The sequence below is a fragment of the Zootoca vivipara genome, chromosome 15 (assembly GCF_965207765.1).
Source record: "Zootoca vivipara chromosome 15, rZooViv2.hap1.1, whole genome shotgun sequence".
Lineage (NCBI taxonomy): Eukaryota > Metazoa > Chordata > Lepidosauria > Squamata > Lacertidae > Zootoca > Zootoca vivipara.
The window spans coordinates 38,338,934-38,352,386 of NC_142598.1; the positions used below are offsets into that span (position 1 = coordinate 38,338,934).

The 13,453-nt window shown below is 43.8% G+C and overlaps 1 protein-coding gene across 7 annotated transcripts in view; it reads left to right on the top strand.

Moving 5' to 3' along the window:
• CCDC171 (coiled-coil domain containing 171) overlaps positions 1–13,453 on the top strand; it is a 202,656-nt gene that overhangs the window by 62,093 nt on the left and 127,110 nt on the right. For all 7 annotated transcript variants that reach the window (XM_060269246.2, XM_060269247.2, XM_088658745.1 and 4 more), the window contains 3 exons: positions 7,535–7,641; positions 9,836–9,925; positions 10,433–10,633. In XM_060269246.2, the coding sequence (XP_060125229.2) occupies positions 7,535–7,641; positions 9,836–9,925; positions 10,433–10,633 (398 nt within the window). The remainder of the gene's footprint in view (positions 1–7,534; positions 7,642–9,835; positions 9,926–10,432; positions 10,634–13,453) is intronic.

The following is a 13,453-nucleotide window of genomic DNA, read 5'->3' on the forward strand; positions in this document are numbered from 1 at the left end:
GCCAGTTGGGGATCAGCGATAGTGCATTATTGAGGGGCCAGGTAGGAATGGAGAACTGATTTAATGCCATAAGCTGGTTGGTGGACGCTCCAACTCCAGTTACACCAAAAAAAATCTACCTCCTCTGCATCTACGCCTCACCTTGGCCACCCAAGATCAATGAAGAGAAAACTAGTGGGGTAGTAATTTTGAAATTGTTCCTAAGAAAATTAAAGGAAGTCCTGATGGAATTGCTGTACATAAAATATTAGCATCGCGCAACTGGCTTGGAGCCCAAGGCTCCTATAATCATCTGTGTGCATTACAATAGTATTTCCTGTGGTTAAAACTTATTGTGAGTTTGCCTCTCCAGTAAATCTCCTAGGATAAAGCTACATGTCCTATATATTTTTCCTAATTTTTGAAATGTACTTGTTAAGTTCATTTCCCTTCACAGTGGCTTACATGAAGGCACCAGGAAGCCTCTCTTCTTGGCTGAAAACTGGTTGCCTTCAACAGTATGGCAGCATTGCATGCCTTCTGGTTATTCTCTGCTCTCAGTCCTTTCTTTTTGAAACCCACCACGAGATTTGCTCAGGGTCTCCTGGCCAATTACCTGCCCTTGATGCAGAGGTCAATGTGAGGAAATACCTTGATTGTTCTGCTAGCAGTCTGCTTGGTATGTGCGCCTGAGATAGCCTGATAGCCTCTCCATGGTTTCCCCTGAGGCGACATTGTTGTTGTTTAGTCGTTTAGTCGTGTCCAACTCTTCGTGACCCCATGGACCATAGCAGGCCAGGCACTCCTGTCTTGCACTGCCTCCCCCAGTTTGGTCAAACTCATGTTCGTAGCTTCGAGAACACTGTCCAACCATCTTGTCCTCTGTCGTCCCCTTCTCCTAGTGCCCTCAATCTTTCCCAACATCAAGGTCTTTTCCAAGGATTCTTCTCTTCTCATGAGGTGGCCAAAGTATTGGAGCCTCAGCTTCATGATCTGTCCTTCCAGTGAGCACTCAGGGCTGATTTCCTTCAGAATGGATAGGTTTGATCTTCTTGCAGTCCATGGGACTCTCAAGAGTCTCCTCCAGCACCATAATTCAAATGTGCACCTGAGATAGCCTGATAGCCTCTCCATGGTTTCCCCTGAGGCGACATTAGGGTTGCCATATTTCAAAAAGTGAAAATACAAACACAAAATATGTCGAGCCTTTTTGTTTTTTGTTTTTGCAAAATCTCCTTGAAAAATGAAGTTTTGTGCCTAATTTTAGGGAAATCGCCAAAAACCTATCACTTCCGTTACGGATTTCCCCAGACATTTCTTATTGCTTACCGAAAACTCCGCCCGGACGCCATTTTCGGCAGGCGAATCCCAACTACACCCAGGAAATTCCAAGTGTACGGTTGCCCTAGGCTACACAAAATTCCTGTCCATGTGGTTGGGCTTTCTTGCTGGTTATCTGTGGCCTGTTCAGTTGTGTGCTTGGAGTGGGGTTATTATTTGTTATTATGGGATGCATTCTTTGTGTTTTTCTATTGTAAAGCACCCTGGGATGAAGGGTGGCATAGAACAAAGGTTTACCCACAACTCATTAAAACTATTGGAAGGTGGCGATGATTAAGATAGTTCTGACTACTGCAAATTGCACCTTCGAGGGGCAAATAGCAGCCAGGGAGGGGTCAGGTCCTGGTGGGAAAGTAATGCAGGACCCAAGTAGGATTGGGAGCCTATTTATTTTAGTTATTTTGAAGTGCTCATGGAAGACGAGAAACAGACGCCACCTGAGGATCTCTCCCTCATCACAGTTGATGAGGAATATGAAGACGAGCAACCAAGTCAGTCCTCTGGGAATATGCAGGTAACCTTGGAAGGGACAGCACATGGAAGAAGCCCAACCAAGCCTATGAAGAGGCGTGTAGTGGTGATTGGGGATTCCCTACTGAGGGGTACAGAAGCAGTAATCTGTGGGCCTGACAAGATGTCTTGAGAGGTGTGCTGTCTACCTGGGGCCAAGATCAAAGATGTAACAGAACGGCTGCAAGGAATCATAAAACCCACCGACAAATACCCCTTCCTTTTGGTGCATGTGGGAACCAATGACACTGCAAGCCATAGCTTACAGAAGATCAAAAATGATTATGAGGCTCTGGGCAGGAAATTGAAGCAATTAGATGCACAAATTGTCATCTCTTCTGTCCTCCCAGTTGAACGACATGGCCCAGGGAGAGAGGGAAAAATAGGGGAAGTGAACAACTGGCTTCGCAAATGGTGCAAACAGGAACGGTTTGGATTCCTAGATCACGGTCTGCAGTTTCTTGAAGATGGACTTCTGGCAAGTGATGGACTGCACCTCACAAAAGTTGGGAGGAATGTTTTTGCCACGAAACTCAAAAACCTCATCAGGAGGGCTTTAAACTGACTTATGTGGGGGAGGGAGACAGTGGTCCTGAAGGTAGGAGTCTATCAAATGCTGAAGATGATCATCCGAATGTCAAGGACCAAATGGAGCAAGCAGCATGCAGACCTAGTGGTGGGACGAAAATATCCTTAAATAAGAGACATGGGGGAATGATCAACGGTCTTCAATGTCTGTATACTAATGCACAGAGCATGGGAAATAAACAAGATGAACTTGAGCTCTTGGTACAGCAAACTAAATATGACATAATAGGCATCACTGAAACCTGGTGGGATGAGTCTCATGACTGGAATGTAGTAATAGAGGGATACAATCTATTTAAGAGAAATAGACCAAACAGGAAAGGAGGAGGAGTAGCTTTATATGTTAGGGATATGTATACCTGTGAAGAGATCCAGGATTTAAAACTTCAAAGCCAAATTGAGAGTATCTGGGTCAAAATTAAGGGAGAGAAAAACAACAGTGATCTCATTGTGGGAGTTTACTATAGATCCCCAAGCCAAACTGAGGACACAGATGATGCCTTCCTGGAACAGATGGCCAAGCAGTCCAAAGGAAGTGAGATAGTAGTAATGGGGGATTTCAACTATCCTGATATTTGTTGGATGTCAAACTCAGCCAAGAGCATAAGGTCGAACAGATTCCTCACTGGCCTTGCAGACAACTTCATTGTCCAGAAAGTTCGAGAAGCAACAAGAGGATCAGCCATTTTAGATCTGGTCCTAACCAATAGTGATGACTTGGTTAGTGGGGTAGAAGTGGCAGGAGCATTAGGTGGGAGTGACCATGCTCTTCTGGAGTTTATTATCCAGCGGAAAGGAGCAACCAAGCATACTAAGGTCCAAATTCTAGACTTTAAGAAAGCCGACTTCAGAAAACTTAGGGAAACGCTGGGTGAAATCCCATGGACAGTAATACTAAAAGGGAAGGGCCTTCTCGGTAGTGGCACCCACCCTGTGGAATGCCCTCCCACTAGAGGTCAAAGAGAACAATTACCAGACCTTTAGAAGGCATCTCAAGGCAGCCCTGTTTAGGGAAGCTTTTAATGTTTGATGGATTTCTGTATTTTAGAATTTCTGTTTTTTTGGAAGCCGCCCAGAGTGGCTGGGGGAACCCGGCCAGATGGGCGGGATATAAATAATAAATTATTATTATTATTATTATTATGATGGTTGGGAGTTTGTTAAAAGGGAGATATTAAAAGCACAACTTCAGGCAATACCAATGAGACGGAAACATGGAAGGTGCCTAAAGAAGCCAGGCTGGCTATCTAAAGAACTTTTGACTGAGTTAAGATTTAAAAGGGATATGTACAAAAAATGGAAAAGGGGGGAAATATCCAGAGAGGAATTCAAACATATAGCCAGCACGTGTAGAGACAAAGTCAGAAAAGCTAAAGCACAGAATGAACTCAGGCTCGCCAGAGAGGTTAAAAGCAACAAAAAGGGCTTTTATGGGTATGTCCGTAGCAAAAGGAAAAACAAGGAAACAGTGGGGTCACTCAGAGGAGAAGATGGTGAAATGCAAACAGGGGACAGAGAAAGGGCAGAACTCCTCAATGCCTTCTTTGCCTCAGTCTTCTCCAAGAAAGAAAACAACGCCCGACCTGAAGAATATGGAGCAGATGATTCAGCAGGGGAAACACAGCCCAGAATAAGTAAGGAGGTAGTACAAGAATACTTGGCTAGTTTAGATGTATTCAAGTCTCCAGGGCCAGATGAACTACATCCAAGAGTATTAAAAGAACTGGCAGAGGTGATTTCAGAACCACTGGCAATAATCTTTGAAAATTCCTGGAGAACAGGCGAAGTTCCAGCAGACTGGAGGAGGGCAAATGTTGTCCCTATTTTCAAAAAGGGGAAAAGAGAGGACCCAAACAATTACCGCCCAGTCAGCCTGACATCAATACCAGGAAAGATTCTAGAGCAGATCATTAAGCAAACAGTCTGTGAGCACCTAGAAAGAAACTCTGTGATCACTAAAAGTCAGCATGGGTTCCTGAAAAATAAGTCATGTCAGACTAATCTGATCTCATTTTTTGACAGAATTACAAGCCTGGTAGATGAAGGGAACGCTGTGGATGTAGCCTATCTTGATTTCAGCAAGGCCTTTGACAAGGTGCCCCATGATATTCTTGTAAAGAAGCTGGTAAAATGTGGGCTAGACAATGCTACCATTCAGTGGATTTGTAGCTGGCTTACTGACCGAACCCAAAGGGTGCTCATCAATGGCTCCTCCTCATCCTGGAGAGTAGTGACTAGTGGGGTGCCACAGGGTTCTGTCTTGGGCCCAGTCTTGTTCAACATCTTTATCAATGACTTGGATGATGGGCTTGAGGGAATCCTGAGCAAGTTTGCAGATGACACCAAATTGGGAGGGGTGGCTAACACCCCAGAGGACAGGATCACACTTCAGAATGACCTTAACAGATTAGACAACTGGGCCAAAGCAAACAAGATGAATTTTAACAAGGAGAAATGTAAAGTACTACACTTGGGCAAAAAAAATGAAAGGCACAAATACAGGATGGGAGACACCTGGCTTGAGAGCAGTACATGTGAAAAGGATCTAGGAGTTTTGGTTGACCACAAACTTGACATGAGTCAGCAGTGTGATGCAGCAGCTAAAAAAGCCAATGCAATTCTGGGCTGCATCAATAGGAGTATAGCATCTAGATCAAGGGAAGTAATAGTACCACTGTATTCTGCTCTGGTCAGACCTCACCTGGAATACTGTGTCCAGTTCTGGGCACCACAGTTCAAGAAGGATACTGATAAGCTGGAACGTGTCCAGAAGAGGGCAACCAAAATGGTCAAAGGCCTGGAAACGATGCCTTATGAGGAACGGCTTAGGGAGCTGGGTATGTTTAGCTTGGAGAAGAGAAGGTTAAGGGGTGATATGATAACCATGTTAAAATATATAAAAGGATGTCATATAAAGGAGGGAGAAAGGTTGTTTTCTGCTGCTCCAGAGAAGTGGACACGGAGCAACGGATTCAAACTACAAGAAAGAAAATTCCACCTAAACATTAGGAAGAACTTCCTGACAGTAAGAGCTGTTCGGCAGTGGAATTTGCTGCCAAGGAGTGGGTGGAGTCTCCTTCTTTGGAGGTCTTTAAGCAGAGGCTTGACAGCCATCTGTCAGGAATGCTTTGATGGTGTTTCCTGCTTGGCAGGGGGTTGGACTGGATGGCCCTTGTGGTCTCTTCCAACTCTATGATTCTATGATTCTATTCTATTTATTATATCTAAATTGCCCTTCGCCCAGACAGATCCAAGGGCGGTATTTAATAATAGCAGCAACCATCAAATACAAGGGAAGCAAAGCATTAGACCATCATAAAACAATAAAACTTAAATACCCAATTCTGAATGGCTGCTTTTTTCTTCAAAATCAAAGTGGTCAGCATAAGCATACCATTTTAAAAAACACCCCAGAAATAAACTGTAGTTTAGCTCTAAGAGCACAGACTGGTGTGTGTGTGTGTTGTCTTTTAATGTGGAATCTCCTGCTCTCATTTGGATATTTGCTCATATATTAGTTTTTAAAGGATCTTTTAAAAATGTGGAATCTGTTACCCACAGCTTCAGATTCTGACATGTAAGAGGTGAAATTTGCAGCATAAGTTCTCTTGGGCTCTTGGTGGCCTCCAATCTGGGAGCAATGGTTGAGAATGGTGGGGAAACCCAGCTAGATGGGCGGGGTTATTATTATTATTATTATTATTATTATTATTATTATTATTATTATTATTATTGAATGTTCTGTTATGCACCTTTTGTAAATATATGCCTGCACAAGAGCTCACAGTGTTTCAGGCTTTGGACTTCAGTGTGCGAGTAGAATTCCAGGAAACATTCTTTTAGGCATGATGTGGCATGGGATTATGCCAATGCTTGTCAATTTTATCTGCATGAGTTCCCTTTCAGACAATACAGCAGCAATGCAACAACTTGGAAGTGCAGTTGTGCCTTGGAAGTCGAATGGAATCCGTTCCAGAAGCCCATTTGACTTCAAAAACGTTCGGAAACCAAGGCACGGCTTCCGGTTGGCTGCAGGAAGCTCCTGCAGCCAATCGGAAGCCGCGAAAGCCCCGTCAGACGTTCGGCTTCCAAAAACAGTTCACAGGCCGGATCGCTCACTTCCGGGTTTGCGACGTTCGGGAGCCAAAACATTCGGGAACTAAGCTGTTTGACTTCCAAGGTACGGCTGTACATCTACGCAGCTCTTCCTCTAGCAATACCTGAAAATGCTGCTTTAAAAAATATTCCTACCGTAGGAGCTAAATGCCCATCTGAACCGATTTCATTCCTAGTTCTTGGGAAGGGTGTTCAGGACCAGTTCTTAGGATAAAGTTGTTTGCGGTCACTGGGCTTGAATTGCAGTTTGGCACAAATCTTGAGAAAGTGATTTGACTGATGGCCTGCCAAACCTTGATCTGAGCACATAGCCGAAGTCTTGCACGACTGTACCAGTTATGACAAGTGGGAATACTGGAATCTGAGCTGCGGGGTGGAGGGAGTAAGCGTGAAAGCAGCACTGGGGTCCATGCGGTCGTGAGTTTAAATGGCTTCAATAATCAACTGGATTCCCCACCGCCATTTGCAGGCAGGGTAGGGAGATAAATAACACTCAGAATCACATTTCAATGGCGTTAAGTCGCACCCAGGCATAATAGGAAGTCCTGTGTTCCTTGGCACGGTTGCGTGTAGGAACGTTTCATTTTGAAAGGCACGGCTGAACCTGAAGCAACAAAGGCAGGAATGCCACGCACTTAAAAAACAAATATTTGCTTCATTTGGACGGGTCTCATTTCCGAACGACACGTTGAACTGCAGTCATTAGACCCCTTTAAAAAATAAGATCAGAGACAGACCTCATGACGCGCAGGAAACCAAACTGGAGTTAATATTTTTCATGTGGTGAATTTGCAGCCACGGTGCGGGAGTTTTCTTCCAGCTTTGCTTGGCATTAAAGAACAGTTACTCCAGTATGCCTTAGAGAAAACACGGCGGTTGTTCAATATTCTGTGTTGTCGCTGGAGCCCAACTAATTTAAATATCTCTGTTGCTCTTGGAGAAGTTTTCTGTCTTCTGTTCAACTCGGAGGGCTTTGTTTTGATTCTGTATTTTTCTCCAGGCATTCACAAGGACAAAGATAAACCTCCGAGCTTCACTCTTGTCCTTGAGACTTTGAGGCACACCTTGACAGATTACCAGAACAAGCTGGAAGAGGCTTCTAATGAGGTAACTGTTGCACTGTTTGGCTCCTTACACATAGCCTTCGGCCCCCAATACTAGAGATTCCTTGCTTGTTACAGAGGTCAAAACACTGGGAATGTTGAGTTGACAGCTTCACAGATAAGAAAAAGAAACAATCTTTTGTCACTCTTCTTCCTCTAAGCTTGCCCTGTGGTCATGATTCACTTAAACTTAGGAAACTCTTCAGCTGTGTGCTTTTAAAAAAATATAAATATACACACATCAAGCAAAGCATTGCGCTTCCCAATTATTTTTTTCGTGAATGCACATGCATACCTGATGCTTATCACCCACTGCTTCTTTGAAGGCTTTAGCATAAATATATAATTTGCGATTTGGGCGTAAATACCTTAAAGTGATTACAGGTGAATAAATGTGGATGCTTTTGCACTGGGGGTAAATTACATTACAAGTTGAGATCCTTGAATGTTCCTTGTGTTTTTAAGTCCTGCTGGAGAGAGCTGGCTGCTTTGTTAAAGTTATCCAACATAGGAATTTTTAATTTATTAAAGTGTTTATAATGATTGAGATACCCTGTATTTTAGTACTTTAGTGCAGGAGCAGAAGTTCATTAAACACGTACCTTTTTATGCCAGTTTAGTCTCATTAACTTCATTAGGTGTTAAATGGAACTTAAATCAAATTACTTCAGCTGAACTGAGTTATGGATCGGTCTGTGATATGTCCTAGCTATATTCTACTGCTTGCCAGGGTGGGTTTTCTCCCCCTGTTCATCCTGTAGCTTAGACTGTTCAATGGCAGTATAATTGAAACCTGCCCCGGGACCTTAAGGTGAAGGGCAGGCAATAAATGAGAACAACAACAATTCAGGAGCTTGCGCTGAGTGATTACTCCGTGTTAGAATTTATGAGAGACAATTGTTTTTGGACAAAAGCAAGGGGAAATCAAAATGGGGGAAAAATAACAATTCTAAAATACTGAACCGTAAGAATGTTGAGAAGCATTTTTGGTCCGCTGTAGTAAATAATTGCAAGCAGCAAAACCACAAAATCAAGTACGCTGGAGCATTTCAGAGGGGCACAAAATAAAGTCATATCCATACACGGCGGCCCCTGTTAGGTCTCTCCTGTTGACAACCCACATGTTTAGCAGCCTTCCGAGGCCTAGGATTGAGCGACTAGACGCAGGGTAGCCACTGTGAATTTTTATTTGGGAAGCTGAATGGCACCTGATCTTCAGCACCGCTGAAAAGTCGACTCAGCAGGCTTTGGCTCGGGAAGGTTGTTTTGTTGTGAAACGATGCCAGAGACAGCGGTGGGGGAGACCAAGGGGGTGGCTGTTAAGAAAGCAGAGAGAGTATTCTGTCAGCAAGAAGAATGAACTGTCAAGGAAAATGAATCGCAAGCAGTGCGGGGGCCAACTGATGACCTGCCACAAGACTTCCCAGTAGGACTGCCGGTGCTCGACCCTGAAGTTGTCATATGGAGTCAGAGACCACTGAGAGCATGATATGCAGATGGGGCAACTATGCCCTTCTTCCCTTTCCCTCGCTGAGAGCATCTTCTAGCTCTCTTTTCCTCGAACGTAATTAGTAACTAAACTTTCTGGAAGAACAAAAACCAAGCAAAAATTAGATAATCTCTAGGCACGTTCCTTGAAAACCAGTCCATTGTTGCACATGGCATAGCTTCTTGGGCTTGTAAAAGAGCATTTAGAGTCTTAGAAATACACAAAGATCCACACAGCTTCTTCCTGCTTCACATATTTCGGATGTGTATATTAATCATGGCCATTGGGCTTGTTTTTGCACATTTTAAAAAGTATACATCGAGCCGCACTCGGGCTGAAATCCATACGCCCTTGCCTGCAAAGTCCCATGGAACTCAAGAGCACTTATTCCTGAATAGATATCCACAGGCTTGCAGAGTTGAGAGGCTAATGATTTTATTGGAACCCAGTTGTGGCTGAAAATAAACTTTGTGTAGCTTTTGGTGATGCCGGTTAGAGGGAACGCAGTGGAGAGCGACACTGCGATATAATAAAAGAGGGAAAATGCTAAACTAGAAAAACACCGAGCCTTACGCTGACAAGTGTTATGGCAATGGACGCTCTGTTCAATGAGGGCTACTCCTAGAAAAGTCAGCGTGCTTAGGATCGTACATCACCTGTCAGCAATTATATTGCAATTTTATTGTTCCTTCTCACCTATCCCTCCCAGCTAAAGAGAATGACAGCTGTGTCTGAGAAGATGGCAAAAGAGTTCGAAGCTTCCCAACACCAAATACAATTTCAAGCTCAAGAACTTCAGGTATCTCTATATTATCATGCCTAAACGTTTCGTCTCATTAAATGTATTTCCAGTGTGTTTCATCTTGGTGGGCAAAGGAGCTGAAAAAATAATGTTTGGGTGTTTCATGAGCTTCGGTAGGCTTACTCCAGAATAAATGGTTTAGGGAAGAGGATGCGACTTGGATGTGATAGAATGCTAGAATGTTGTTCTAACCAACTTCGTGCTGAAGTAGTTCGATCAAAGGTGCCCTGTGCAACTGGAAAAGTGCTTCATCTGTGCAAGGTGACCCCCAATTTCTGCCGCAGCTCCCCCATGCCATGTCACATACCATTCTAAAGGAATTCCAAATTCCCAAGAGTCCTTTTTTTTGGGGGGGGGGAGAGAAAGGGGTCAGCACCAACACCTTGAATTGTGCTCCAAAACGTACTGAGAGCCTCCTGGATCTCCTATTTTCAAGGCTATCAAGACAGAGGCGGGATGCTATGCTTCTGTTACCTCTTTTGTTTTCTCCTGTGTCATTTTTAGGAAGTGAAGAGTAGCCTCGCCGGTGCCAGCAAAGAGTTAACCCATTTGCAAGCCAAGAGTGCAGATAGAGAATCTTTAATAGCCACTTTGAAGAAGGAGCTGCAGAATGTCCTGCACTGCTGGGAGAAAGAAAAAGTGCGTTCTGAAGAATCCGAACATGACATCCAGAAGCTTGCACAAGCTTATGAGAAGGATGCAGAGGTAATTTCAGGAACAAGACGTCTGTCCAAATGCATCTTTAATCCTAGCCTTTCACATTTACATATATCGGACGACTCGTTTGTAGATTTAGATTCCACAGTAAGATACTACATAACGGGCAGGTCCTCTGCAAGGCCCATATGCGATTTTACTTCTGCCATTAAGTATTTTATTCGTTCCAGTTTTTTAAAAAAATATTATGGAGCTCTTGCGAAGAGACATAATGTATTTTAAGAAACATGTCTTGGGCTGGGGGTTTTTTATACACATTTTTAGCTCCTGCTTTGCTAAATCAAACATATGCCTTTGCAACATATCTGCATTTGGAATGGATTAGCTTTGCAGTCCCTTGGCACTAATTGCTATTAACTGTTTCAAATGACAACCAAAAAAAATGCAGCACGGCATGTAGGATCTGGCTCATTTTACACGCCCACCAACCAAGTAAAACTAGTTTCCTGTTTTTTGGGTAGTGGCAGATTACGGTCTGCTGTGTACAATAATTGTTTCATGAAGTGTTATTTTGAAACATGCCTTCTACCGTGTTGTTTATCCTATTTTTAAAAATACACAGTGTGCTTGCACTTAGTTGTCGTTGCTGGTTGGTTGGTTGTTGTTTTTTGCACACACAACTTTTCCTGCGCTAGGTACATCAACTGTATTATTCTTTATCTGAATTGTGCTGCATATTGAGCTCATTACTCTAACAAATACGAGCGGGAATGCCAAGTGAGTAAAAAGGAAACATTCTTTCCACCCTTCTAACAGTCTGGGATTTAAATTGTGTCCATATGGATCAGTTGGAATTGTTCTTCTCATCAGATAGTGATTAAAGTAGAGGAAACTAGAAGCCTGACTATATTGTAAAGTCAGCGTGTCTACAGCGTTGTGGTTGGGTTCGACATGTGTGAATTGATTCTGGGACCTTGGATTCCTTCTCCAGGCCAAACGGATGATTGCCACGCTTGGTTTATCACAGCCCAAGCAAAAAGGACACAATGGCGACAGATTAAATTAACGGCGAGAAGCGAAAGATCGGGTGGAAACGCTTTTTGTTAATATTCCACCGTGCCTTGTTGGTGGTTTCCCATGGGGGATTTAAAACACCAGAATATGGTCGAGGGGAAGAGGGGAAAAAAAATATCACAATAGCAATTCCATTCTTAATGCCTTTGTAAAATATCTTTGGAAACGTTTTGAGTTGGACTGTATCTAAAGCATACTGGAAGCCGTGGAAATCTTTTCACCAAACCCGGTGGGGTTTGGATCGGGATTCTAGCTTTTGGTTTGGACTTAGGGAAAAACTCTTAATCAGTTTGCATCATGTGAAATGAGGCAGGATGCACTCCTCCTGCCCTGTAGACTGATGAGAAACCAGAAGGAGAGGTTAATCTATATAATGTTGACTCCATAGCTAATAATGTAATCGCAGAATTATAGAGTTGGGAGGTGACCCTAAGGGTCATCTAGTCCAACCCCCTTCAGTGCAGGAATCTCAACTAAAGCATCCATGACAGATGGCCATCCAACCTCTGCTTAAAAGCCTCCAAGGAATGAATAGTCTAATTCGTTTCCCCAAATATATTTGTGTTGTAACCTATGTACTGGATACGGTTGATGCAAGAAAAAAACACCCAAATTATTTCACATGTCTGAAGCAGCAGTCCGATTGGACTCAGCGAGTGCAGAGGCTGAGAAAGGTGGATGCGACCCCCGGGTGCCATCCCTGAGGGGGGGGGTGATATCGCTGCGCCGCTTCCCCGACTGTTGCCGTGGGGGGCACCCCCCTGGGAGGCTCGCGGCTGGAGCACCCCCCAGGATGTGCCCTGTCCTCTGGGACGTTCGTCCCGCCCCTTGGGCGACTAGCGCCACCCCCACGGGTGCACGCCGCTCTGGGCGCTGCAGCAGCTAGCTCCGCCTCTGAGCGAGTGGAATCCAGTTTTGATCCAGATGGCGCATCCATCAATGGAAAGGGGTGTGTGGCTTTCAATGATTCCTTCTGTAGGCCCCACACCCTTGTTTTTGCTCTAGAGTGTAGGGGAATCTCCAGAACAGTGTGGAAAGTGGCACAGGAAGCTCTGGAGGGAATTGAGGTGGGGGAGACGGCCCCCCTCCCTTCCGATAGCATTGGTATAACCCAGTGGAATTTACTTTTGAGTAGGGTTGCCAGATGTCCGGAATCTCCCGGACATAGGTGATATTCAGCCTTCGTAAGCAGTGACTGGGTGGAAATTGCTTAATAATAATAATAATAATAATTTATTATTTATACCCCGCCCATCTGGCTGGGTTTCCCCAGCCACTCAGGGCGGCTTCCAACAGAAATATTAAAATACACTAATTTCTGAAAGGTTAAAAGCTTACCTAAACAGGGGAAACCAGCTCATGTTGTTAGTGTAGATTTGGGCAATTTGCATTAAAAATAGTTCAAAAACTCATTTTTAATTTTTTTTTACTGAAACAAAAGAAGTGTGCATGCACACGAAAGCGACTGGGTGGAAATTGCTTCATATGTCTGGGGGAACCGGCTCATGTTGTTAGTGTAGATTTGGGCAATTTGCATTAAAATAGCTCAAAAACTCCTTTTTTAAATTTTTTACTGAAACAGAAGAAGTGTGCATGCACACGAAAGCTCATACCAGTGACAAACTTAGTTGGTCTCTGAGGTGCTACTGGAAGGATTTTTTTTAATTTTGTTTCGACTGTGTCAGACCAACACGGCTACCTACCTGTAACTGGAAATATGTTGGTTATGGTTTGCATAATTGTGTGGGGTCTGATCCTGCTTCTCTTCATTCTGCCCATTGTCAGAGAGAAAAG